General features: G+C 42.6%; 1 protein-coding gene across 1 annotated transcript in view; it reads left to right on the top strand.

Annotated features, from left to right (window-relative positions):
* The window catches only part of PTPN12 (protein tyrosine phosphatase non-receptor type 12), a 53,297-nt gene that overhangs the window by 21,320 nt on the left and 4,083 nt on the right, over positions 1–27,894 (top strand). The window contains exons 3-15 of the mRNA XM_039354503.1: positions 1,914–1,990; positions 4,724–4,819; positions 5,900–5,938; positions 6,359–6,430; positions 7,020–7,079; positions 11,573–11,715; positions 14,584–14,650; positions 14,994–15,071; positions 15,190–15,288; positions 18,359–18,444; positions 21,074–22,056; positions 25,402–25,473; positions 26,255–26,346. Of these exons, the coding sequence (XP_039210437.1) occupies positions 1,914–1,990; positions 4,724–4,819; positions 5,900–5,938; positions 6,359–6,430; positions 7,020–7,079; positions 11,573–11,715; positions 14,584–14,650; positions 14,994–15,071; positions 15,190–15,288; positions 18,359–18,444; positions 21,074–22,056; positions 25,402–25,473; positions 26,255–26,346 (1,964 nt within the window). The remainder of the gene's footprint in view (positions 1–1,913; positions 1,991–4,723; positions 4,820–5,899; positions 5,939–6,358; positions 6,431–7,019; positions 7,080–11,572; positions 11,716–14,583; positions 14,651–14,993; positions 15,072–15,189; positions 15,289–18,358; positions 18,445–21,073; positions 22,057–25,401; positions 25,474–26,254; positions 26,347–27,894) is intronic.

The following is a 27,894-nucleotide window of genomic DNA, read 5'->3' on the forward strand; positions in this document are numbered from 1 at the left end:
CCGAATGGGAAGTTGATTCTGTGGTGTAACGGATTTTGGATGGTTGACGTTCAAAGCGTTTGTGCAAGCGACTAAATCAGGACAGGGAATCCTTGAATTATGGCCACAATTGAGCCCAAAACTTTTGTTGTTAAGTGAGACATTTGTGAAGCGGGTTTTGCCCCCATTTTACGACCTTTCCTGCCAGAGTGGTTAAGGGAATCGAATCACTGCGGTTGATAAGTTAGTAAGCCGGTTGTTAAGTGAATCTGGCTTCCCCATTGACTTTGCTCGTCAGACAGTCTCAAAAGGGGATCACGTGACCCCGGGATACAGCATCCGTCATAAATATAAACCAGTTGCCAAGCGTCTGGATTTGGATCACGTGACCGTGGGGATGCTGAGAGGTCGTGACTGTGAAAAACAGTCATCCGTCATACTTTTAACTTTTAATGGTTACTGTTGTAAGTCTATAGCAGGGGTGGGCAACCTTGGCTCTTTTATGACTTGTGGACTTCAACTCCCAGAATTCCTGAGCCTGCATGGGGGAACTATGGCCCCCTTTGTGACTTGTGGACTTCAACTCCCAGAATTCCTGAGCCAGCATGGCTCAGCTTGGAAACCTCTCCCTTTCCCCTCAGGGTGGCTGGCTCAGGAATTCTGGGAGTTGAAGTCCACGAGTCATAAAAGAGCCAAGGTTGCCTACGTCTGGCCTAAGCCTAGGCCGCTTTGTGACTCATGGACTTCAACTCCCAGAATTCCTGAGCCAGCCACCCTGAGGGGAAAGGGAGAGGTTTCCAAGCTGAGCCATGCTGGCTCATGAATTCTGGGAGTTGAAGTCCACGAGTCACAAAGCTGCCTAGGCCCTAGGCCAGATGTAGGCAACCTTGGCTCTTTTATGACTCGTGGACTTCAACACCCAGAATTCATGAGCCAGCATGGCTCAGCTCGGAAACCTTTCCCTTTCCCCTCAGCATGGCTGGCTTAGGAATTCTGGGAGTTGAAGTCCACGAGTCATAAAAGAGCCAAGGTTGCCTACCCCTGGTCTATAGCCTGTAGTGACTACAGGTAGTCCTTGACTTACTCCCATTCGTTTAGCGGCCGTTTGAAATTACAACAGCCCTAAAAAAAAGTGACATGTCCTTGTTTTTCATATTTACGACCATTGCAGCCTCCTCACGGTTAGGTAATCAACATTCAGATGCTTGACAATTGCCGTGTATTTGGGACAGTTACGTACTCCCGGGATCTTGTGATCACCGTTTGCGTCCTTCTTACAAAGTTAACGGGGAAGCCAGAGTCACTTAACAACCGTGTTACTAACTTTAACAATTGCAGTGATTCACTTAACAGCTGTGGCAAGAAAGGTCATAAAATGGGGCAAAACTCACTTGACAATGGTCCCGCTTAGAAGTTTTGGGCTTAGCTGTCATAAGTTGAAGACTGCCTAAAATTGACATTTGATCTAGGGCAAGGGTAGGCAACCTTGGCTCTTTTAGGGCTCGTGGACTTCAACTCCCAGAATTCCTGAGCCGGCATGGCTCAGCTTGGAAACCTCTCCCTTTCCCCTCAGCAGGGCTGGCTCAGGAATTCTGGGAGTTGAAGTCCACAAATCATAAAAGAGCCAAGGTTGCCTACCTCTGGCCTAGGCCTAGGCCGCTTTCTGACTCGTGGACTTCAACTCCCAGAATTCCTGAGCCAGCATGGGGGAACTGTGGTCCCTTCATGATTTGTGGACTTCAACTCCCAGAATTCCTGAGTCAGCATGGCTCAGCTTGGAAACTTTTCCCTTTCCCCTCAGCGTGGCTGGCTCAGGAATTCTGGGAGTTGAAGTCCACGAGCCATAAAAGAGCCGAGGTTGCCTAACCCTGATCTAGGGAACACACATCATCTCGGCTTGCGGAGTAATTTTCCCAAAATCTGTTGTATTTCAGTTGATCACAGTCGAGTTAAACTGACGTTAAAAACTCCCACGCAAGATTCTGACTACATCAATGCAAATTTCATTAAGGTAGGTATTCATGTAATTTTATCGCCTTGTGTGATGGACGGGTGAACCCTTCAAAATACTGGCTTAAATTTCTCCCTGGAGATTATTTTTTGGTACGGATGAATTCTGTGTGATCCTGTTGAGCTTGAAGGCAAAGAAGCTGGAATCCCTTCAAACCAAAACAAGTGGAGAAAAAATGACCTTGTTAAACCGTCAGTGCAGGAAACAATAATTGCCAAGCTAATGTAGCAAAATTAGTCACAAAACCAGAGGAAATAAAATCTCTAATTTTAGCATCATGCAATAACCTGTTTGACTTGACTGTAGTAATTTGAAAGTGAATAAGAGGCCTTAATTAAGAGATTTGAATAAAGTATATTAGTAAATGTATAATTTTTAATTAATCGGTTATTAGCATGTGATACCCACGTTGTAAAGTACAAGCAATTTTTGAAACCTTTTTATTTCTGCCTTTAACATGTCAATCATAAATTAACATGTAATTCTTCAAGAAGGCAGAATAAAATAGGAATAGAAATAGAATAGAATAGAATAGAATATACGGAATGGAATGGAATAGAATGGAATAGAATAGAATAGAATAAATGGAATGGAATGGAATGGAATGGAATAGAATAGAATAGAATAGAATAGAATAGAATAGAATAGAATAGAATAGAACAGATGGAATGGAATGGAATAGAATAGAAAATATGGAATGGAATAGAATAGAATAATAACTTTATTGTCACTTTGAATGTACACTAATCGGCATACATTAAAATGAAATTTCGTTGCATTCAACTCTCAAAGGATCACCACAGTATACACGACTACATAAATATGACAAAAATAAATACAGAATTATACATATACATACATATGCCCACATATATTATATCCACACGGAGAAACAACAGTCTAGTTTGGGCTATGTACACATGTAAATTAGAATTAAGGTAACATCACTTGGTTTGTGTGTTTATATTGCAGAAGCAATAATGTGTACTATTACTGCAATGGAATGGAATCACCAAAGCAGCTTATTGTTATTTTTTCTCATAAATTTATTAAGAAGTATGAATGAAGAGAAGCAAAGGAAATGCTAATTACAAACATGCAAACAGTAAAATACAAAAAAAGTGTGAAAAAAAGAAAGTGTAACTTTCCCCTTTATTCCCAGCAAGTAAAAACAATTTTAATAGCATATCACCATCTCTAAATACACTATAATCTCTCTTCACTCCACAGCGCCTCTTTTAAGCAAAAAACAAAAACAAAATGCAAACATTTTGTCAATTGTTCATTGACAGTAAAAGTCCAGTAAGGGCAATCATACATAACATTTTTTTTCTTTTAGCCCTGCTTGAATAAGCTGGCTTTGTATTCCTTCGTTAAGTTTTTAAGAATCTTACTTTTTAATCCCTTCAAAAAAAGAGTCCCAGAGCTAGTTTTCTCTCTCTCTGCTTTTTTAAAGCCAGAAATCTTTCAGAATGTTACATTCCTTCCATATATCCAGTATGTAAAATTTGTCATTTTGTTTGTTATTTCTAATAAAATCCTTCAAGATCTTAACAGACTCTTTTTGTTTATCCGGTAAAGAAAAGTTATCCAAGTCAGTTTCCTGGTTCACTCAATGCATTTCCTTTAGGGAATACTGTACGTCATCCATCAGCTCCATTTGTGTATCCATGAGCAGCTTATATAATGGAAAATAGTTATTATTGGTTAGCTTTTAGGGCTTTGGATCCTTGCATCTGTAGTGTCTTTTCCTCAAAAATCAGATTAAGCAGTCCTTAATAGCATCCTGTATCCTTTAAATGAAATCTTAAAATTGGATGTTAATTTTGTTTGCTTTTTTTAAATAAACCGTTACACTTTAGGATATTGAGGCCAATGTGGAAAGCAATCAGTTAAAGAGAAAACAATTCATACATTTTGCAGTCTGTAGCTGGAAAGAAAACGTAACAATGCTCCTTGAGCATTTGGGTTGTTACAGTGAATTTTTATGGGAGGTTTTGCTATTAACTTGTATTTCATGAATAAAAAAAAATGGTATTTGTCTAGGATTTCTTTAAATTTTCCTGTCAGCTTGAAAAAGTGAGTTTGTGGAGACTTTGCACCTATTTTTAAAATTCTGTGGAGATTCTCAGTCATCCAGTCATCATAATTATCCCAAAGATGCTTTTTTTTTTTCAGGAGGCAAGTAGACTTTCTTGTTTTTCTTTGAAGACGTTTCGCTTCTCATCCAAGAAGCTTCTTCAGCTCTGACTGGATGGTGGGGAAGGGAAGGATGTATACTCCTTGCAGAGAGCTGGTCATTTGCATTCTTTTGGAGAATTGTTGAGGCCACTTGGAGGTTTATCTGTGTCCTCAGGGTCACCTGAGTAGTACAAATGGGTGTGGAGCCTTCTTGAAAGGACTGTGTTGTAGACCGGGGATAGATGATGTCGCATCCTTTAGGACTCGCTAAAAGAAGGCAAATGAACAGCTCTCTGCGAGGAGTATAAATCCTTCCATTCCCCACCATCCAGTCAGAGCTGAAGAAGCTTCTTGGATGAGAAGTGAAACGTCTTCAAAGAAAAACAAGAAAGTCCAGTTGCCTCGTGAAAAAAGCACCGTTGGGATATTTTTAAAATTCACGTTCCACTCATCGCCCCTGTCTTTGGAACAATCTTGGACATTTTGCACACAAACCGTCTTAAAAACACATCTCATTCTGTTCTAATATTCAGTTGCATGTTGCAATTTTAGGGAGTACATGGACCAAAAGCATATGTTGCTACCCAGGGACCACTAGCCAATACAGTAATCGATTTCTGGAGGATGATATGGGAGTACAATGTCGCGGTAAGTAGCTTAAGTCCCGACTTGATCATATTACGTGAAATTTTGCTACCTGATTCAACTGGGGGGGAGGCTGCTCGGCACTCAAGATTGTTGCATCCCGACGAACTTTTGAAGCAGATTGGCTGAACGTCAATCGTGTCTTAACTGTTCAGATTACTTAAAGGCGAATGAGAGCAGCCAGGCTTCTGGAAGACCCAATGCTCTACAGGAAGTCCTCAACTTACAACAACAGTTCATTTAGTGCAGTGATGGCGAACCTTTTAGAGACCGAGTGCCCAAACTGCAACCCAAAACCCACTTATGCATCGTCGGGTGCTGGGTGGGTGTGGCTACAGTGGTAACGGCAGACAGGGTGGGACTAAAAAGTTCAATCAATTCCAACTTTGCAAGATCTTTTTTTTCCCATGAGAAGTTGAAACTGACTGATTGAACCTTTTTTTCTTTTTTTGCACACGGCGGCGGAGGCCTAAAGCGAAAAGGTTTTATAAAACCCAGCTGAAGGCCTAGGACTGGGGCGACGGCGCGCGTGCCCACAGAGAGGGCTCTGCGTGCCGCCTCTGGCACCCGTGCCGTAGGTTCGCCACCACTGATTTAGTGTCTGTTCAATGGTACAATGAAAAAGCGACTTATGACCTTTTTTCACACTTAACGACCTTTGCAGTATCCCCATGTTCATGTGTTCAAAATCCAGACACTTGGCAACTGGTTCATGTTTATGACAGTGGCAGCGTCCCGGGGTTATGTGATCCCCTTTTGCGACCGTCGGACCAGCAGAGTCAATGGGGAAGCTAGATTTCATTTAACGACTGGGCTATTAACTTAACAATTGCAGTGATTCACTTAAGAACTGTGGCAGGAAAGGTAGTAAAATGGGGCAAAACTCACTTAATAAATATCTCACTTAACAATTGTGGTCATAGGTTGAGGACTTCCTGTACCTTTTAAGTCCGGGAGGGGGCTGAAGATTACATTGGAAGCATCAGTTGATACAAAATGCAACCCGCCCACATATTGGCAGACAATTTTGGCAATGTTTTCTAGACCATTTGTTTTTTTTTTGTTTTTTTTTTCCTTCCCCAGATTATTGTAATGGCCTGTCGGGAATTTGAAATGGGAAGGGTACGTATGAATCACATTCATTTCCTTGCCACATTTGCTATGGGTGATAATGAAATTAAATCTTAATTAACGGTTTTAGATTTACTTAGTGATTAAGAAAAATATCTAAAGAGAAGAACGCAGCTACTGTATTAATTTTGTTTATTGATGTCTTAAGAGTCTACTTTAAATCAAATAGCATTTAGAATTTCATTGTGCCATTGAAATCACAGGTTTATAAAAAAGGTGTACCCTGCTGAATTTTAAGACAGATCCTAATATTGCTCTAAAATTTCAAGTTTTAAAAAGATTAAATGTGAAAAAAATCAAGGAAGTAGACCGTGAACTAAAAAGATTGGGAGGGCTTTATTCAGGTAAAGTCTCAAATGTATGCATTCCAAAGTGTGTGTATTTTTATAAAACTGCTCATTTTGCTAACAGAAAAAATGTGAACGTTACTGGCCACCGTATGGAGAAGAAGCTATCTCATTTGGACCATTCCACATTTCTTGTGTAAGTATTTTTATGACTGATAATTCTTTTAACGAATTTGTAATTTGGGCTTAATATGCACAGTTGTGTGAACATTGAACGCACAAATCTGTTTTGCATTCTTCTGCAGTTACATGAATTAAATCAGTAGTGGGTTTGAAGTGTTTTTACTTTGAATAGATTAATAATTGTGTGAGTAGCAAAAGCAGATACTTAAAGTCTTGGTAATGCTACATCGATAACATTGTTCAGACAATAGCTTAGAATTAAAAAAATGTTTGCATTAATAACGGAGCATTTTTCCTCAAAATTATACTTACAAAAAAGAGGAATTGTAGATTAGCCTTATTTACATTATAGTTTGACATGAAACCATGCTATGGGTATCCCTCTCTGATACGACTAGAAAATTAGCAGATTTTATTTCCATTTTTAAACTGTCCCAGTTCGATGATTTGCACCAATCTGGATAGGCTGGTCAATCTGAGCAAAATTTGCTGTCGCTTTTGTCAAGCTTCCTAAACCATGGTTTGAAGTTGGCTTTTGGGCGGGTGTATTTAAGGCTGTGTCAAAGTGGGCCAAGCCTTAATCTACTTTTCTTCCCGTTTAGGAAGCTGAACAGGTCAGGACAGATTACTATATTAGAACCCTGCTCATTGAACATCAGAATGTAAGTATAATAAAATATCTCTTTCTCCAATTAAGCGAAACACGGTATAATTCTTATTTCGGTTAACCCTTGTGTGAAAATTGCTTTGGTTTTGGTAGCATATTTGTGGAATAATTCTGTTTAGCTCAGTGGTTCTCAACTTCTGGGTCGGGACCCCATTTGGGGTCGAACGACCATTTCACGGGGGTCGCCAAACAAGTCTGTCCACCATTTTTTTCCCCTTTTCTTTGGCCACGCCCCTGGCACCCAGTGATGTATAAGTGGTTGGGGGTCACCACAACATGGGGAACTGTATTATGGGGTGGCGGCATTAGAAAGGTTGAGAACCACTGGTTTAGCTTAAACGAATAGGGATGTGAGAATTTGAGATTTGAGAACCTTCAGAAATTGCGAAGGATTCATCCCTGGAGGCTTTTAAGAAGAGACTGTTTGGAAGGGTAGAGGGTCTCCAGGTTGAGTGGGGGGCTGGACTAGATGACCTCAAAGGTCCCTTCCAACTCCTATTATTCTGTTCTTCTGAGTGTCTCAGACCCCTGACAAATGATAAAAACGTTCCTTTTTGTTCTTTGTTGTCTGCCGCTTGTTTATTTTTTTCATTTTTATAAATAGTTGTGCTTTTAGCCGTACAGTGTCTCCTTTTCAGCTAAGGGGAGGCCGAGAAGAGGGCAGCGTACTATTTTTTTTTTTATTAAAAGTTTGATAAATTTATTACTATATAAACCCCCCCACCCGTTCCCCCCCTGCCCCCACTTCCTAGAGCTGATTACAGAGTAAAACAAAAGAATAAACAAATATAATCCAACTATACTATCAATCAAAACCGTAAGACACTTTAACTCCTTATCAATACAAATATTAACAAATTAAGTCAAAAATAATAATGTAATTAAAGCTATTAATAATTATCTAAAAACTATTCAAAAGCAAGATAATACTTTTCAATTTCATATTTCTTCTGAATATAATCAATCCATCTTCTCCAAACCATAATGTATCTTTCTTGTGAGTGGTCCTTCAAATAGGCCAGTGTTTCTCAACCTTTTTAATGCCGCACCCCCAACCGGTTGTAAGTTGAGGACTACTCAACCAGTCGTAAGTCGAGGACTACTCAACTGGTGCAGCACCGTTTGCAGAATGGGACTTTTGGCGGGCTCAGAAGGGCAGCGACAGCCTGGACAATTCCTACTGGCTTTTGAAAGCCAATAGAATTAGACTCTATTCAAGAGAGTCTATTCTATTGGCTTTCAAAAGCCAATAGAATAAAAGGGAGTAGCACAGCTAAGGAAAAGGGGAAAAAAATGGCGGACAGCCTTGTTTGGCGACCCCTGTGAAATGGTCGTTCGACCCCAAATGGGGTCCCGACCCACAGGTTGAGAACCACTGAAATAGGTGGAGATCTTTGCCATATCTGCTAAATTAGACACTTTTAAGTATCCATTCTTCCAAAGTAGGCAACAAATTTTTCTTCCACTATTGCCCCACCAATAATCTTGCAGCTGTTATAAGGTTCAACATCAAAATTAGTTTCTTTAACATCAAAATCTACAATAATACCCAACAAAAATAATTGCGGAGTAAACGTAATCTTTTTCTTAAAAATCTTTTGAATATTCCACCAATAGCAGCGTGCTATTTGACTTACTTATTTCTGGTAGTTTGGAAGGACCAAAGTAAGATATCCCATTTTTTCATTCGAAACAAGGCAGGAAGAATCTGAGGCAAGCCTTTTTTTTTTTTTTTTAGCTAAAAAAAGACTTAATGACTAACAGTAATAGCCTTAGGGCAGTGGTTCTCAACCTGTGGGTCGGGACCCCATTTGGGGTCGAACGACCATTTCACGGGGGTCGCCAAACAACGCAGTCCGCCATTTTCCCCCCTTTTCCTTAGCTGTGCTACTCCCTTTTATTCTATTGGCTTTTGAAAGCCAATAGAATAGACTCTCTTGAATAGAGTCTAATTCTATTGGCTTTCAAAAGCCAATAGAAATTGTCCAGGCTGTCTCTGCCCTGCTGAGCCCGCCAAAAGCCCCATTCTGCAAACGGTGCTGCACCAGTTGAGTAGTCCTCGACTTACGACCAGTTGAGTAGTCCTCAACTTACAACCGGTTGGGGGTCGCGGCATTAAAAAGGTTGAGAACCACTGCCTTAGGGCAAAATGCCAGTGTAGTCACTGGACTAATAATGAGAACGAAAAGCAGTTGCAAATGAGAGGATGCTTCTCGGGAGTTGCTCGGACGTTACCCCTGAATCGTATCTGAAGAGGGATGAGAGGGAAGAAAGGAGAGGAAAGAGGAAAGAGTAAAGGAGGGGAGAAGGAAGTAGGAAGATTGGAGGAGAAGAGGAGAAGTGGGGAGAAAGGGGAGGAGAGTGGTGAAGGAAAGAGAAGAGGAGAGGAAGAAGAGGGAAGTAGGGAAGAAAGAGAAGAAAGGGAGAAAGAAGGTACAGAAGAAGGAGTGTGGATACAGTGAAAGGAGAAATGGGCGAGCAACACCAAAAGTCACGTGTATGTATTTATTTCATTTTATCAAAAGTATCTTATATATGAATGTAAAAAGAATGTATGTTAACATCTGATAAATATCACGGTATATGTATGGGGGAGAGTTTGGGAAAAAAAAACATAGTAACAAGAGATTTCTTGTTCTTTGTATAAACCGGTATAATAATTTCCCCCCCCCCCAAAAAAAGAGAGAGGATGCTTCTCGGGTAGACCCCCCCAGCAAAATGATGGAAACAGAGGAGCTTCCAAATCACATAGGGGCTGGGGTCCCCAATCTTTTGGGCACCAGGGACCAGTTCCGTGGAGAGAGGCTTTTCCGTGGACCAAAGGGGACGCGGTTTCATGTGCTGCCTGCATCCCGCGGATGGGGATTTGCTTGTTGGCGCGGACTGGTTTCTACCACGCCGCGGACCGTTGTCGGTCCAGGGACCGGGGATTGGGGACCCCTGGCGTAGAGGGATAGCCTCAGCTATTTGGATATTTTTTTGGGGATCTTGACTTTCACATGATAACCCCTTCACTTACTAAGCCAGTGGTTCTCAACCTGTGGGTCGGGGCCCCATTTGGGGTCGAACGACCATTTCACGGGGGTCGCCAAACAACCCAGTCCGCCATTTTTCCCCCTTTTCCTTAGCTGTGCTACTCCCTTTTATTCTATTGGCTTAATAGAGTCTAATTCTATTGGCTTTCAAAAGCCAATAGGAATTGTCCAGGCTGTCTCTGCCCTGCTGAGCCCGCCAAAAGTCCCATTCTGCAAATGGTGCTGCACCAGTTGAGTAGTCCTCGACTTACGACCGGTTGAGTAGTCCTCGACTTATGACCGGTTGGGGGGGGGGTCGCGGCATTAAAAAGGTTGAGAACCACTGTACTAAGCATTCTGGCTGGCCTGAGGAATTCTGGGAGTTGAAGTCCACAGGTCTTAAAGAGGCCAGGTTTGGACACTTCCGATGTAGATGTTTGACCTTGCAGTTTTGCAGGCAGGTTTCCAGTTGAATATTAAACCTTGTGCTTTTACCAAAGCTTCGTTGTTGTTTTTCCCCCAGTGCAGTTCTTTTAATTTATTTTGATAGACTATCGCATAGTACTACCCTAAATATAGACATATAAGTTGGAAAAGGTTTCTTTAGGCTCTGTCTTTCTCCCATTATTGTAAAAACTCAAGAGAACCGCCAGCAGATGTTCCAAATAAATCAGACTTAGCAATTTATGCAAAGCTATTTACAGTAGTAGCCAAAATTGTGGAAACCTTTTGGGAAAAGTGTATTTTTGAGGTTTGATGGCTAATAACGCCACTTTTTTTGGGGGGGGGAGTAGTGCCATAAAAATATACATATTAATGGAAAGATAATTTAATCAAGAATGTAATGCAACAACATTTGTTCAATTATCTGTACTGTATTCTGTGAAAAGTTATAGCCAAATAACCAGAAAAGGGAAGCACAACTTGCTTAGGTTGATCTCAGGTAGCTTTCCTTCATCTGATTGTAGCCAATGAGCGTGAGTGTTTAGAGAGCCAATCAGGTGTCATTTTGTTTTTGGCAATGAGCCAATCAGATCACAGTAGGATCCAGTGATTGATGTCCTGTATTGAAGCTGAGAGGAGGACATGTGTCAGTGTGTTATGTGATCGCTATCAAGTTGGTTGGGGTTTTTTTTTGTGTTCTTTCATTTAGTGAGCTTGTAAAACATCATAAAATTAAAGTAATGGTGCAAAGAGCTGACCGGTTGGCCAGAAAGCGATTTAAAATAGTATTATTAAGTGAACAAGGCTACAGTTATAAAGAAATTAGAAGAAGAATGGGTGGAAATTTAACCAAAAGTGGCATTTCTACTGTACACTTTTCCCAAAAGGTTTCCACAATTTTGGCCACTGCCGTATATGAGTTCCTTTAGTGTGGCCCAGTCACCCGTGATTAGTGAGAAATTTGAGAAAAAGCAACGTTCTCGAAAGGAATGGTTTTATAAAATAATGCAACCTCCTTCTGATCCTTTAGGAATCGCGAAGGGTGTATCAGTTTCATTATGTCAATTGGCCTGACCACGATGTTCCTTCGTCCTTTGACTCTATTTTGGACATGATCAGTTTAATGAGAGAATATCAGGAACACGAAGACGTCCCTATCTGTATACACTGCAGGTATGTTTGTTTTTTTCATCGGGATTATTTCAGGAGTGCCAGTGACTCACCGTAGGAAATATTTGAGTAGTTTTTCTTTTTCCTTTATTAAGGAAAGGAGTGGGAGGAGCTTTTTTTCCCCAGTTCCTTTTCATATTTTTAAAGTCTGGCACACCGAAAAATTTTAAGTCCTACGTATAAATCACGGGAATATAAATAAAGCTTTGTTAGTTAGGTGTCCCAGAATGCCACAGAAATTAGAAACATTTCTGGTCATAGATTTGTTGGATAGTTAGTGTGTATTTTCTACCCTTATTTCCTATGGTGTCCTTTGCATTTCTGTGGTTTGCCAGCTGCACAGTAGCAGATAGGAAAACGTTGCAGAGAGTCATTACCATTGCCCGAAGGATTATTGGCTCCCCCCCCAATCTGGACGAACTGTATAGTTCCCATTGTCTTAGGAAAGCTCAAAACATTCTTAAAGACTCATCCTGGACATTTCTTTTTTCGAACTATTTCCATCTGGCAGACGGTACAGGATAATAAAAACAAAGACAAATAGGTTGAAAAAATAGTTTTTATCCCAGAACTGTAACCATATTAAATAACCACATATAGTGCAACATTGAAGTCCGATATTAGGAGCAGCGCAATGGTGAACAGAATGTGAAGGATGTGTGTATATAATGTATGTTCTTATTTGTGGTTTTTACTTGTGTGTAGTGTGCGCTGTGGACAGCACTTAATTTTGTTGTGAGTTACACAGTGACAATAAAGCCTATTCTATTCTATTCTATTCTATTCTATTCTATTCTATTCTATTCTATTCTATTCTATTCTATTCTATTCTATTCTACTCTACTCTACTCTACTCTACTCTACTCTACTCTACTCTACTTTCCAATATCTATTCTATTCTATTCTATTCTATTCTATTCTATTCTATTCTATTCTATTCTATTCTATTCTATTCTATTCTATTCTATTCTATTCTATTCTATTCTATATTCCATATTCCATATTCCATTCCATATTTCATTCCAATCCACTCCACTCCATTCTTTGATAGTAATTACTTTAGAAGAGTCTCTTTACTGCTTGAGAGTGGCTAGTAGAGAAAGGGTGCCTTTACATAATGTTTCTTGTGCCAGATGAATAGTTCTTTTATATGTTTCCAGTTACTTTAAAAGCCATTTTTTATGTCTGGTAGTTTATTTGTTTGGCTTGCAGGCTGCTTCAGTTGTGAAAGTCTTAAGTGGCATTCTTCCCAACTGTATTAAATAAATTGAGCTGAAAACAACACAGCATACATTAAGAAATAGTAAGATAATACAGAGTACGTATAGACTTGGAAAAATCGTCAAACATCAGTGCGAGCCAGTTTGGTCTGGTGGTTAAGACGCCAGTCTAGAAACCAGGGAACCGTGAGTTGTAGTCCTGCCTTAGCCATGAAAGTGGCTGGGTTCCTTTGGGCCAATCCCCAGGAGACTGTGAGTTCTAGTCCTGCCTTAGCCATGAAAGTGGCTGGGTTGGTTCCTTTGGGCCAATCCCCAGAAGACGGTGAGTTCTAGTCCTGCCTTAGCCATTTCCACCTCCTAAGACTTGATGGAGTGAAGTTACTCCTCGACTTACGACCACAACTGAGCCCAAAATGTCTGTGGTTAAGCATGTGTCAAGTGGGTTTATGCGACCTCTCTTGCTCCAGTTGTGAAATGAATCACTGCGGTTGATAAGCGAGTAACCCGGTTGTTAAGTGAATCTGTCGGAAGGTCGCAAAAGGGGATCCCGTGACCCCGGGACAGGGCAACCGTCATCAATATGAACCCGTTGCCAAGCAGCTGAATTTTGATCACGTGACCGCGGGGACGCTGCAGAGGTTGCGACTGTGAAAAACGGGCATCGGTCACTTTTTTCAGTGCCGTTGTAACGTTGAACAGTCACTAAACGAACTGCTGTAAGTTGAGAATTGCCTGTAAAAGTACTTCAATAGACTTCACAGAAAAACAGGAGATTTCCAGGGGGAACTGCTATGCTATCTAAGAGGGGCATTGACAGAGAAGGCTGACTTCCCTGGTCCTTGAAGATAACACTGGGAGCGTGGAAGATGTCCACGCTCCCAGATTTGTTGGCTGGGCAAGTGCCGTTGAGAGCTGATGCTTTCAGATAAATATTCCGGGGTATTAAAGGTGAGAACAACACCTTGACTTACACCCAGAAGCCATCTGGCAAACAGTAGAGCTCTCCAAGTATTTGATTATATGGATGGATCAGGATTGTTGCAGTCCTTGACTTACAACAGTTCGTTTAGTGACTATTCAAAGTTAAAACGGCATTTAAAAAGTGACGTAATGACCGTTTTTCACACTTAACGATCGTTGCAGCCTCCCCATGGTCACGTGCTGAAAATTCAGAGGCTTGGCAACTGGCATGTATTTAGGACGGTTGCGTTGCCACGCGATCCCTTTTTGCAAACTTCTGGCGAGCAGAGTCAACGGGGGAAGCCCGATTCACTTAACAACCGGGTCACTAACTGAGCAACTGCAGCGATTCGCTTACCAACTGTGGTGAGAAATGACGTAAAATGGAGCAGAACTCACTTAACAAATGTCTCACTTAGCCACGTACATTTTGGGCTGAGTTTTGCTTGCGACTTGGGAGCTACACCTTGTATATACATACGCTGAATGTACATAAGTTTGTATGCGTTATAGTTTATTTTAACGGGTTGGATGCCACCCATATAGCAAGAATTCTTGGCTAGAATAAAAATGCAGCATGTTTACAAAACGGAACATGTGGAGTTTTTTTTTTAATATTTAAATCTGCTTTCCACAAACTGTATGTGTCTCCTTTTTTTGTTTTTTTTTGTTTTGTTTTTTTGTTAAACAGCGCAGGATGTGGACGAACCGGAGCCATCTGTGCGATAGATTACACATGGAATTTGTTGAAAGCCGGGGTAAGGCGGATTTTTAGAGCCATCCACATGCTGAAAAACTAGGTCATGCGAGTGATTAGAGCTTTACAGAAGAATAATCAGTTGAACGCCGTGAGCAAAAAAACTGAAAGATAATTTGGAGAAAAAGCAGATGGCTTACTGCTGGGGGGGGAAGGAAAGGCAGTTTTAATTGTTGAAGTGTACAGTGTTGGAACACAGAGCAATAATATAATAATAATAATAATAATAATAATAATAATAATAATAATAATAATAATAAAGCAGTTTTTTAAGTGCATTATAGAACGTTTGAAATTAAGTTTCTCCCATGGAAAAAAAATCCATTGCTCGTGTTCTGTTGCAGAAAATTCCAGAGGAATTCAATGTATTTAATTTAATACAAGAAATGAGGACTCAAAGGCATTCTGCGGTGCAGACTAAGGTAACCTTGTCTTCGGAACCTAAATGAATGATGCAGCACGAAGGATTTCGGAGGGGGGGGGGAACGTCGTCTTTTCCAATGGGCTAAGTTAATCCTTGTCTTTATCCCGCGCACCTAGGAACAGTACGAACTCGTTCATAGAGCCATAGCGCAATTATTTGAGAAACAGTTGCAAAAATACGAGAGCTCTGCGGCCTGGAAGATTGCAGACGGATTGGTATGTGGCTTAAGTCATAGTTTTGTTTATTTTAAATATTTTGAGACCGTATCATTTCCACGCGTTGAATTACTTACCTTTGCTCTCTTTAGCCTCGTTTCCTTTCCCCGGTCAACAGTTTTTGAAACACTGTGAGTGCATGACTGAACTTCCAGCTGCCTTGGACCCAGTTGAATCACAATTTTGAGTCCTGCAGAATGTTACCGTTAATTGCTCTTTGATCTTTCGACATTTCTTGTTAAAATTCCCCACGCGGGCTCTTTTGAACTCGGTCTGCGTCAATTGTGTGATGTGACGCTTCTGAGACACCGAGGTTTTGATACTGACCTAGCCAGTGCTAAGTAACATCCAGTCATTTAGATCTGGAGTCTCCAGACGTGGCAGTTTTCAGACTTGTAAACTTCAACTCCCAGAATTCCCCAGCCACAAATCTGAAAGTTTTCCAAATGTGGAGACCCCTGATTTAGATTGCCCAGCCTACTTACCTTTATTAGGTTTGTTTTGAAGGCCTCTTTACATAACCTATTAATAGACACTGGCCTTGATACTCGGTACAAATCTTTTAATTTGTACTTTGTATTGAGTAAGTCTAAATAAAACCGGGTCTGACTTCTGCAGTAGTTTGCCTGGGTGCCAATTTTCAATTTTTGACAAGTAGTAAATCCATCCTACCCAGAACAAAGTTCAAAAAACACATACCGGGCACACTCTAATTGTAGGGTATGTTCTGATCTGTCTCGTTTTACCTGTGTGTGCTCGAATTTCTTAGACACCTTTTATTTCTAGACATCAACCATTTCAAAGGCAATTGTGCAATATCTAGTTTCAGTGAGTAACTCAAACCAGGTAACCACAGGCAGACAAAGCGTTGAATTTCCAAGCTGAAAATGTTTGACTTAGAGTGACCACATAAATGATTTCTTAAAAGCTTCTGAATTTCTCTAGTCTGAGACATGAACAATGGGACTCTGATGAAGACTTCTCACGCTTTAGTCATAAGTTAATAGATTTATGCCGTGCTGAAATTTCCCATGACATGCTTTAATCTTAAGAGTTTTGAAAAAGAAACAAAAACCTAAGCACCGTTTTCTAGAATTCTCCTGTCTCATCATGCTGCTTCTGCATTGTTAAGTCGTTTTGCTTCTTGGTAGAAAGAAAAACAATATAAAACATGCAGGTAGTCCTTGACTAAAATTTCTTTATATATTTTTTTAATATATTTTATTGATTTTTTACATTAACAATCTTTAGTCTTGCCTGGGTTCATATATTTAACAACAACCAATAATAGTTCATTTCTGTGATTTCATAATCAACATATTAGCTAGAAATACCTTTCCTTCTTCCAATAATAATCTCCTTTTACCAAATATAGTTCTTCGTACTTTCAATGCATATAAATTTGAATATCAAGATTTTTCTAGTATTAGTACAAATAGCAATAGCGTCAATATGTAGCGTCTTTTCTAATCAGCTTATTTCACAAGTGCATTTGCAAAAAATTACCTTATGTAAATCGCTAAAAGTTCTGTTTTCAGAGTTCTTATTTAAGCTTAATTTTCCCTCAGTAATAATCAAAACATTCCCTATCAATTACAATTTTCTCAAGATTAATTACATTTAAATATCCAAAACATTTCCCACATTTAAATTGTCCCAGTATTTTATGTTTCCCATATTATTAAAAAAAAATACTATACTACTTATACATGACATTTCTCTTATTATAAAACCCATCCGTATCCAAAATTTAACTGTTCTTTTAACCGTATCCAAACAAATATTTGATCATATAGTACTCCGTCTGTTAGGTCACATCGCTTCTGTTGTCAAGTGAATTTTGCCCCATTTTACGACTTGTCTTGCCATAGTTCGTTAAATGACTCACCGCAGCTGTTAACTTAGTAACCTGGGTGTTAAGTGAATCTGGCTTGGACTTTGATTGTCGCAATCACTTGACCTCAGGACACTACAACCGTCAGGACTACATGCCAATTTCCAAGCCTCTGAATTTTGATCACGTGACCCTAGGGCAGCGGTTCTCAACCTGTGGGTCGGGACCCCATTTGGGGTCGAACGACCATTTCACGGGGGTCGCCAAACAATGCAGTCCGCCATTTTTCCCCCCTTTTCCTTAGCTGTGCTACTCCCTTTTATTCTATTGGCTTTTGAAAGCCAATAGAATAGACTCTCTTGAATAGAGTCTAATTCTATTGGCTTTCAAAAGCCAATAGGAATTGTCCAGGCTGTCTCTGCCCTGCTGAGCCCCCCAAAAGTCCCATTCTGCAAACGGTGCTGCAAGTTGTCTGCAGCGAAGGCGAGCTGTCTGGAAGCTTCCACCCCTCCCTGCTGAGCAACTACTAAAAATGTAAGGAAAAGAGGGCCAGGGGTGGGAGGTGGGAGGCCGTCGGGCGCAGGGAGGGTTGCTGGCCCGTGTGGGGCCCAGCGGGTGCCTTACCTCCCTTGGGCTGGGCCAGCTGGTGGCCCAGCCGGTGGTCGGCCTGCGCCGTCTCTCCCGCTTGCCAGCTACGCCTTGGCCGGCGTAGGGGGCGGCACCACGCATGCGCGGCGCTCCTGGGCAGGGGAAGTCCTCGACTTGCGACTGGTTGGGTAGTCCTGGACTTACGACCGGTTGGGTAGTCCTGGACTTACGACCAGTTGGATAGTCCTGGACTTACGACCGGTTGGGGGTCGCGGCATTAAAAAGGTTGAGAACCACTACCCTAGGGGGATGCTGCAAGGGTTGCAAGTGTGAAAAACAGCCACAAGTCACTTTTTTTTTTTTACTGCCGCTGTAACTTTGAACGGTTACTAAACGAACTTTGCTAAGTTGAGGACTGCTTGTATTTAGTTTTATTTTTCTGCGGCCCAGAATCACCTTGTGTGGAGACGGGCAGCATCAAACGTTCATAAGTAAACACATTAAAAAAAAATATTCAAATTTCCATAACATTTTGCGTTCTCGTTTTGTTTCTAGAAGGTTAATTTAATTTTCTGCTCGGTGTGTGTGAGGGGGAGGCGTTTTAATAAAACTGAATAAAATTCCCTCGGTCTCTTCTTCCTTTGACAGAAGGAAGATAGCACAGAAAACGCCGTCAGCTCGGAAGACCCCGAGAAACAGGATTCCCCTCCCCCTAAGCCGCCTCGGACTCGCAGGTATGCTGTTGAACCCGCTCTGGGCAAATCATTAGGCATCCCTTGAACGTGGCTTCATTCAGTCGCGATGGGTCGGACACGACTTCGCAACTAACAACAGGGATAGCCTACATTTTGGGGATTTCTTGGTGGATTCCCACGAAGGATGAATTTGGGAGATTTGTCAGAACTCGGTCCCTGTCGATCCTGGGGAGATCTGCAGACTTCTGGGACATGAGCTGACTCGGTGTGCAGGGAGGCCTGCTGTTCTGTTGACCGAGAGTTAACGTAGAATCCAATAGCTTTGCAATGTTAATTAATTGCATTGATAATGCCCCCGGACTCCCGTTGGCTCTGGGTGGTTTACAAACAATTCAAAACATTGAAAGTTAGGACGATAAAAATAGAAGAAACAAAACGAAGCCGAAAGGTAGACAGGGCAGAATAACAAAAACGGGCAATTAATTTTCTGGCCAACCAGTTGGAAACAAAAGGAAACAGGCTAAATGGGGGTTGGGCTAGAAGACCCCCAAGGTTCCTATTCCTATTCCTATTCCTATTCTATTCTATTCTATTCTATTCTATTCTATTCTATTCTATTCTATTCTATTCTATTCTATTCTATTCTATTCTATTCTATTCCATTCCATTCCATTCCATTCCATTCCATTCCAATCCATTTCTATTCTGTTCTATTCTATTCTATTCCATTCCATTCCATTCCATTCCATTCTATTTCTATTCTATTCTATTCTATTCTATTCTATTCTATTCTATTCTATTCTATTCTATTCTATTCTATTCTATTCTATTCTATTCTATTCTATTCTATTCTATTCTTATTCTTTTCTTTATTAAAAGTTTTACGAATTTAATACAATATAAACCCCTCCCACCCCCTTCCCCCCTCCCCCACTTCCCAGAGCTGATTACAGGGTAACAAATAAACATAATCTAACTGACATTAACCAGCTATACTCTCAATCAAAACCATAACACACTTTAACTCTTTTTCAAAACAAGTGTTAACAAATTATAAACTAAAATAATATAATTAAAACTATTAATAATTATCTAAAATCTACTCATATGCAAGATAATACTTTTCAGTTATTCTTATTCCCACCAAATAGATACTTTCAAGTTTGCCACAAGACAGCATTGCTTTTCAGCTGACTATAAAACTAAAATGAAAATATCCGGAGAAAGCAAATGGATCTTGGCAATTCCCAAAGGCAACAAGATCCATCTTTTTTTTCCACAGTGTATTGCAGAGTTCTTCAAACTTGGCCCTTTTATGACTTGTGGACTTCAACTCCCAGAATTCCTCAGCCAGCCACGCTGAGGGGAAAGGGAGAGGTTTCCAGGCTGAGCCATGCTGGCTCAGGAATTCTGGGAGTTGAAGTCCACAAGCCATAAAAGGGCCAAGTTTGAAGATCCCTTGTGTAGTGTATATTATCTTGCCTTCATTATCTTTCGTAGTTCTGATCGGACTTTTATTCAAATTTCAAACATATCGACTGAAAACGTTGGAAGGAAGTGTGATTTCACAGACTTTCGCTGTTACACATGGCATTGAATCTCAAAATGTCTACAATTGCGAATGACATCGCCTTATACTTAATTGCAACTCTAAGCAGGCAGTCCTCAATTTACAAGTACAGCTGAGCCCAAAATTTCTGTTGCTAAAGACAGGCGGTTGTTAAGTGAATCGTGCCTTATTTGTGACCTTTTTTGCCACAGTTGTTAAGTAAATCACGTGGTCATTAAGCAAATTTGCCTTCCCCTATTGTTTGTGCTTGTCGGAAGCTGGCTGGGAAATGGAGATCACACGTCCGTTATAAATACATGCCAATTGCCAAGCGCTTGAATTTTGATCATATGATCATGGGGACGGTCGTTAAATGTGAAAAGCAGTCATAAGTCAACTTTTTCCAATGTCATTGTAACTTTGAAGCGTCCCTAAATGAATGATTGTAACTGGAGGACTAACTGTATACTAATAACAATTGCACTCAGACTTAATACATACACCGCTTCATGGTGCTTTACAGCCCATTCTAAGCGGTTTACAGAGTCAGCATATGGCCCCCAACAATCTGGGTCTTCATTTTACCGACCTCGGAAGGACGTAAGGCTGAATCAACCTTAAACTGGTCAGGATCGAACTCCTAGCAGTGGGCAGAATTAGCCTGCAATACTGCATTCTACTCACTGCACCACCTGGGTCCGTTCTTCCTTCCTCCCTCCCTCCCTCCTTCCTTTTCTTCCTCCCTCCCTCCCTCTTTCCTTCCTTCCTTTTCTCCCTCTCTCCTCCCTCCCTCCTTATTTTTCTTCCTCCCTCCCTCCTTTCCTTTCCTTCCCTCCCTCCCTCCCTCCCTCCTGACTTAGTAATAGCACTAAGTGCTATCACAGTGCTTTACAGCCCATTCTAAGCAGTTTACAGAGTCAGCCTATTGCCCCCAACAATCTGAGTCTTCATTTTACCAACCTCGCAAGGACGGAAGGCTGAATCAACCTGGAGCCGGTCAGGATCGAACTCCTGGCAGTGGGCAAAATTAGCCTGCGTGCTCTAATCTGTTTTATCTCACCCGTGCGTGTGTCTGTGCCTCAGAAATACTCATCCCCCTATTCTCACGATTGTGTTTAGTTGCCTCGTTGAGGGAGACGTGAAAGAAGAAATTTTGCAGGCCCCAGAGCCCCATCCGGTCCCACCCATTCTAACCCCGTCGCCTCCTTCGGCCTACCCAACCGTGACGACTGTTTGGCAAGACAACGACCGATACCACCCCAAGCCCGTTTTGCACATGCTGTCTTCGGAGCAGCCGACAGACCTCAACGACAATTACGGTAAATCCAGGGAATATTCAGGGAAGCACGAATCGTCCGATCCTGCCGACAGAAAGCTGGAACACAACTTGAGCTTCGAAATTAAGAAAGTGCCCCTCCAGGAAGGCCCACGGAGCTTCGACGGGAACCCCGTCCTAAGTCGGGGCAATGCACTTAAAGTCAAAACGTGCCCGCCTGGCGCGGCGGAGGCGGCCTCCAAACCGCAGGAGCGCGGCTCAGGAGATGCCCCTACGGAGACTGTACAGAACCCCGGCATCGAATGCGACCTGCAGCCAGCAACGCCAGTGGCAATATCCTCTCCGGACGGACATCAGGGCCTTACGACAATTCCCGATGCTCTGGGAAGGCCAGACTCTTTGCCCCTTCACAAAGAGAAGGGACACGCCATGTGGTCGTTAGAAGAGGCTAAACCTGAGCAGCCGCTATCCGAGGAGGCCTCTTTACCCGTTCTATGTCACGAAGTTAAAAATCTGCACGTCGACTCAGGCCTGCCAGCGCAAATGGAGCCCCCTCCCAGTGAACCAGCAGTTCATCGCCCCAGCGGCCCGCTCCCTGCTAGAGCCCCCCTGTGTTTCACGAATCCTCTGCACTCGGATGATTCGGATACGGACGAGAGAAACTGCGAGGGCTACGTGGCGCCTAGCCCGTCTAACGTTTCCGTGGCAAGTGCCACGGTTTCCGCAGCTACTAACACAGAAAACGTTTCTGCTAGAAAAGCGTGGCCGATGTCCATTGCGAAGCAGGATAACCCGGTCCTCCTAATGCATTCCGAATCCGAGAAAGGTAAGTGGCGCTAAATTTTATTTTTACCGAATTAGGAAAGAAAGAAAGAAAGAAAGAAAGAAAGAAAGAAAGAAAGAAAGAAAGAAAGAAAGAAAGAAAGAAAGAAAGAAAGAAAGAAAGAAAGGAAACGAGAGCAAATTGCGCCCAGCAGGAAGTGGGGCCCTTGGCGCTCTCTGAGCTTGGCTGTTTTTCTTGCAGACGTTTCATTACCAAACTAGGTAACATTATCAGTGCTAGAAGGGAATGGAGTGTGATCTTTTTATACTAGTGCAGGGGTCCCGAACCCCCGGGCCGTGGACCAGCACCGGTCCGTGGCATGCCAGACACCGGTCCGTGCAAACATGTGAAGCCCCATCCGAGGGATGCGGGCAGCGCGTGAAACCACACCCCCTCCATTCCGTGGAAAAAAACTCCACGGAACCGGTCCCTGGTGCCCAAAAGGTTGGGTGGGTGGGGGCTTCTGTACTAGTGGCTTTCCTTTCTCTCTTGCTGTGGGAGTATTCTTGGTGATTCCTTGACTAGGCTGTTTACTGTTTGTCGGAATTGGTAGTTTCTTGTTTACTTGTTGATTTGTTGGTCTAGGGCAGTGATGATGAACCTTTTAGAGACCGAGTGCCCCAAAAACCTCCCCGCCTCTCGCAGGGCCACCCAGCACCTCCAAGGCCCGCCGCAGCAGATTGCCCAGGTGGCCCTGTAGTGCCAAGGCGGTCACGCCTTCTGCTGCGCCCCGTGATGGGGCACGAGGACAGAATCTTGTTCCCGCTGCCTGGCTGCCATGTCCTTGGTGTCAATGCTGCAAATACTGTATATTCTTGCTTTGACAATATTCAAAACTGTCTGGCATTTATTGGGTTAATACTTAGCTTAGACTGGGCGGGGGGGGGGGGGAAAGCCCGGGAAAGAAAGAGGAAGCAAACTTTTGACCTTCTCACTAATTGGATAATGTGACCTGTGACTGCATGAGAAGGGAAGGGTTTAGCAAGGAAAGCTTGATGCCAGCGAAAGGAAGTTCAGATTCTGGCATCAACCAGTCCATCATGGCGACCGGCAAAACTGTAGCTCTGCAATAAAGATTTTAGGAAACATGCCTGAAAGTTCTTTGAAGTGCTTCATTAGTCGGAACATGTGACACTTGGCTGTGCTGCTCCCTGCGGGCCGTGCCCAGGGGCGACTCTTTTCTGGGGGCGGGATGCTGGTGAGCGGGCTACGGGGGAGGCAGGGCTGGGGCAATGGCATGCATGCCCACAGAGAGGGCTCTGAGCGCCACCTCTGGTATGCGTGCCATAAGTTCGCCACCACCGGGCTAGTGTTAATGTTGGTGATAACCTCTGCGCATCTGGGTGTTGATTGCTGGGGAGGAGGTGTTTTTGGTCCTTTTGTTTCCTTTTTGGCTTTTTGACACAAATCAGCCATCAGCAGGCGCATAGGGATAAACAACGTCTACCCACCATTCGCCTAGAGATAAGCAACATCCACGTTAGCCACGAGTATATAAAAAGGAGTAATCCTGGTCAGCCTGTCCCCAAATCAGGTAACTCATGGCAGTCTGCAACAGCAAAAGCTGAACTGTGAAATCAAAAAGTAATTTAAAAACAGCATGACTAGATACGCCAGCCTTGGGTTCTACCAACACAGGCAGTTTTAACTGCCAAATGACCCTGTGGAATAGCTCAGCTTTTAACTGGTTTGTGAATTGATGTTCACTGGCGAGGGAGGGGGTCCCTCCATCAAGTGGAAAGCAGCCCTTTGGGGCCCCCTCCCTCAGGTTCAGGATAAATTAATCTCTCCTGCCGGGATGAGCACAGGAGGCAGGATTGTTACGGACAAATCCCCTTTCCTTGCCAGTCTTAAATTTTGCCTAAATCCTCAGCTAATTTGATCATTAGCTTGGTGAAAGGCTCGGGTTCCTTGGAGATTAAGTGATTACAGTTTTACTCTGTGAAACGGCAGTCTTGCAAAGTGAATTAGTAAATCATAGCAAGTATAATAGGAGGCATCACTCTAAAGCAGGGGTTCCCCCATCCCCAGGCCATGGCCCCATATTGGTCGGGGGTCCGTTTGGAACCAGGCTGCACAGGTGGCGGGCGAGTGCGTGCATACAGTAGTGGCCAAAATGGTGGAAACCTTTTGGGAAAAGTGTACAGCAGAAATGCCACCTTTGGTTAGGTTTCTACCCATTTTTCTTCTAATTTCTTTATGACTGTAGCCTTGTTCACTTAATAATACTATTTTACATCCCTTTCTGGGCGACCAGTCGACTCTTTGCACCATTACTTTAATTTTATTACGTTTTACAAGTTCACTCAATGAAAGAACACAAAACAACCCAACCAACTTGATAGCCATCGCATAACACACTGACAAATGTCCTCCTCTCAGCCTTCAATACGTGACATCAATCACCGGATCCTACTGTGATCTGATTGGCTCATGGCCAAAACAAGACGACACCCGATTGGCTCCCTAAACACTCACGCTCATTGGTTACCATCGGATGAAGGAAAGCTACCTGAGATCAACCTAAGCAAGTTGTGCTTCCTTTTTCTGGTTATTTGGCTATAAGTTTTCATAGAATACAGCACAGATAATTGAACAAACTACGTTGCATTACACTCTTGATTAAATTATCTTTCCATTGATATATAATTTTATGGTACTACTCCAAAAAAAAAGCGGTTTTATCAGCCATCAAACCTCAAAAATACACTTTTCCCAAAAGGTTTCCACAATTTTGGCCACTACTGTACTGTAGCTACTGCTGAGAAAACCTAAAGAGTTTGCGTGGGCCAGTCCACAGACAGGGACGTGGCTACGACCACCACACCCCAAATTGCAGGCGGCACTGTGTCTTCTCCACCAACGCAAACCTTAGTGCATTGTTGCACTTCAAATGCAGCACACAGCTAGCCTGGATGTTCAAATAATGTATCTGGGCCAAGTGATATATATTACGAAGAGGCCTCGTTCCAGCCTTTGATGGAGTCTCCAGAAACGTTGACTAGAAGGATTCACGCACGGCTAAGCCTTGTGGGGTCCTTGGTGCTCTCTGAGCTTGGCTGTTTTTCTTGCAGACATTTCACTACTGTAGCTTCACTTGCTTGAGCGGCAGGTGTGCCTGCCTGCCGCTTGCACAAATAGAGCTGCACACACCTGCTGCTCACATAGAACCATCTCCTTTCCCCCCATTTTGCCTGTCCACCAAGCCGGAAAGGTTGGGGAACCACTGCTCTAAAGTTCATTTCATTGGTACATTATAGAATCCCTTACTTAAATATTTAGGCGATCTGACTAAGGTTTCCTGGCCGTCCCTGCTCACTGACAAGTTTTATTCAACTCGAATTGCAGGGGCGAACGATGACTTTTCTCCCACCTTGCCAGAAAGAACGCTGGAATTGCTTGTGCTAGCAAGTCAACAGGGTGAGTTTGACCTTGCACTGGAAGTGCACGTGCAGAATGCAGGATTGGGGTCAAATGGTTGAAGGGAAATGGCCCTCGCCTATTCGCTTAGTTAGGTTGCTGGATTATAGCTTCTGTTGAATAGATCACGTGTGGAATCTGCTGAGGCTCCTTCTGTTAAACCAGGGGTCTTCAAACTTGGCCCTTTGATGACTTGTGGACTTCAACTCCCAGAATTCCTCAGCCAGGCATGCCTGGCTGAGGAATTCTGGGAGTTGAAGTCCACAAGTCATCAAAGGGCCAAGTTTGAAGACCCCTGCACTGAGGGAACCGCTGCTACCTTGGATCTGATGCTTAACTACACATCTAAGGAGTGAGAACTCTGGGTACAAGTCACCACACAAACCATTGTTTACTATTTTAACAACAAGGTTTTTTTAAAAAAGCCAAATGCAAACTTTCTAAACCAGGGTCTTGAAACTCGGCCGTTTGATGACTTGTGGACTTCAAGTCCCAGAATTCCTCAGCCAGGCACGCCTGGCTGAGGAATTCTGGGAGCTGAAGTCCACAAGTCATCAAACGGCCGAGTTTCAAGACCCCTGTGTTAAACAGTTCCTCTTGATTCAGCTGATAGAGACTTTCCTGCAGCTGGAAAAAGTTGAATTAGAAAGCAGAGCTCCATGTCTGGTCTCCGCACTGCAGCTTTGTTTAGTTTTAAAATGCAACTGCGAACGTTTTATGGAGGTTACTTCTTTTAGAAGTAATTTGTTTTTGTTTTTGTTTTTTTTTTAAATTTTTTTAGTCACAGCTTTGACAAAAAGTCCTGCTCTTCAACAGTCGGCTGAATGGAATTTGTTACAAGACCAGAACACCTCTGAACAACCAAAATGTACAGTAAGTACGATAATACAGAGAAAGAAACACACAGCATAGGAATAAGATACTGGTAATGGCCTTTGGGAATATGCTGTCTGGTGTGTGTGTGTGTGTGTGTGTGTGTGTGTGTGTGTGTGTGTGTGTGTGTGTGTAAATAATGGCTGTTTGGCGGCTTCCTAAGTGATCCCTTGATTTATGAATTGTTCGCTGAGGGAATTTGTGGTGGGTAATTATAGACAGCTTGAATATGTCCTTTGTGGAGTAATAGCCATGTGGTTCTGAATCTGATAAATGGAATGGAAGGATAGTCTGTCCTTCCTTTATTCTTCAAGAAACTGCCTTAGCTCTTTGAACCAAACTTTAAAGTGTTTTAGGGCGAAAGGACAGAACAGAGCGGAGTTAGGATTACTTCAAGGTGATCAAACCAGTCAGTCCTAGAGGAGATCAACCCCGACTGCTCTTTAGAAGGCCAGATCCTGAAGTTGAAACTCAAGGACTTTGGCCACCTCATGAGAAGGAAGGACTCATTGGAGAAGAGCCTAATGCTGGGAAAGATGGAGGGCAAGAGAAGAAGGGGACGACAGAGAATGAGGTGGCTGGAGGGAGTCACTGAAGCAGTAGGTGTGAGCTTAAATGGACTCCAGAAGATGGCAGAGGACAGGAAGGCCTGGAGGAATGTTGTCCATGGGGTCGCGATGGGTCGGACACAACTTCGCAACTAATAACAACAAACCTTTAATCCAGTGATGATAGGATAAAAGGTAGTTTTCATGTTAAGCTGTGTTGGGCTTCAATGTTGACTGAGATCTAGGAAACAGATTTCCAGATGTTTGCCAGCAACTGTGACTGCAAACATCACGGGAAACTGACTAGGCTACTGTCTTTAGAGCCAAGTGTCTTGAACTCTGTTTTCTAAATCAGGGATCCCTAACCCTGGTCTGTGGACTGCTACCGGTCCGCGGCATGCCAGCAACCGGTCTGCACGAACAAAGAAAGCCCCATCCATGGGATGCAGGTGGCACACAAAACCACGCACTCTGGTCCGTGGGAAAAGCTTTCTCCACAGAACCGGTCCCTGGTCCCCAAAAGGTTGGGGGTCATGGTCACTAAGCCCTGAAGCCCAGCACATATTAGCCATTAAAGCACTTTATGATAGTTTTAATCTTAGACATTCACCCATCAGTTAGCTCAACAACGAGGGCAAAAATATGGAATAGCTGCTTTATTTTAATTCTAGCGTGTTTGCAGGTACTTTAACTTTTTTTCTTTTTGCAGATGTTTCATTATCCAACTAGGTAATATCATCAGCATAAGTTAAGTGTGCTTCCTGTTTAATGAATAGGCAGGAGAAGCTATAGAAACAGAGAGCAAACCCCACACTTAACTCACACGAGCCGAGTCAACCTTGAGCTGGTCAGAAACAAACTGCTGGCAGTCGGCAGAATTATCCTGCAATACTTCATTCTAACCTCTGCGCCACCAAGACTCTTCTTCTCTTTTACCTAGTTAGATAACAAAACATCTGCAAATAACCGAATTCAGAGAGCACCAGGAACTCCGTAGTTC

Source organism: Crotalus tigris, unplaced genomic scaffold (genome assembly GCF_016545835.1).
Source record: "Crotalus tigris isolate CLP2741 ecotype Arizona unplaced genomic scaffold, ASM1654583v1 scf7180000018553.2237530, whole genome shotgun sequence".
Taxonomy (NCBI): Eukaryota; Metazoa; Chordata; class Lepidosauria; order Squamata; family Viperidae; genus Crotalus; species Crotalus tigris.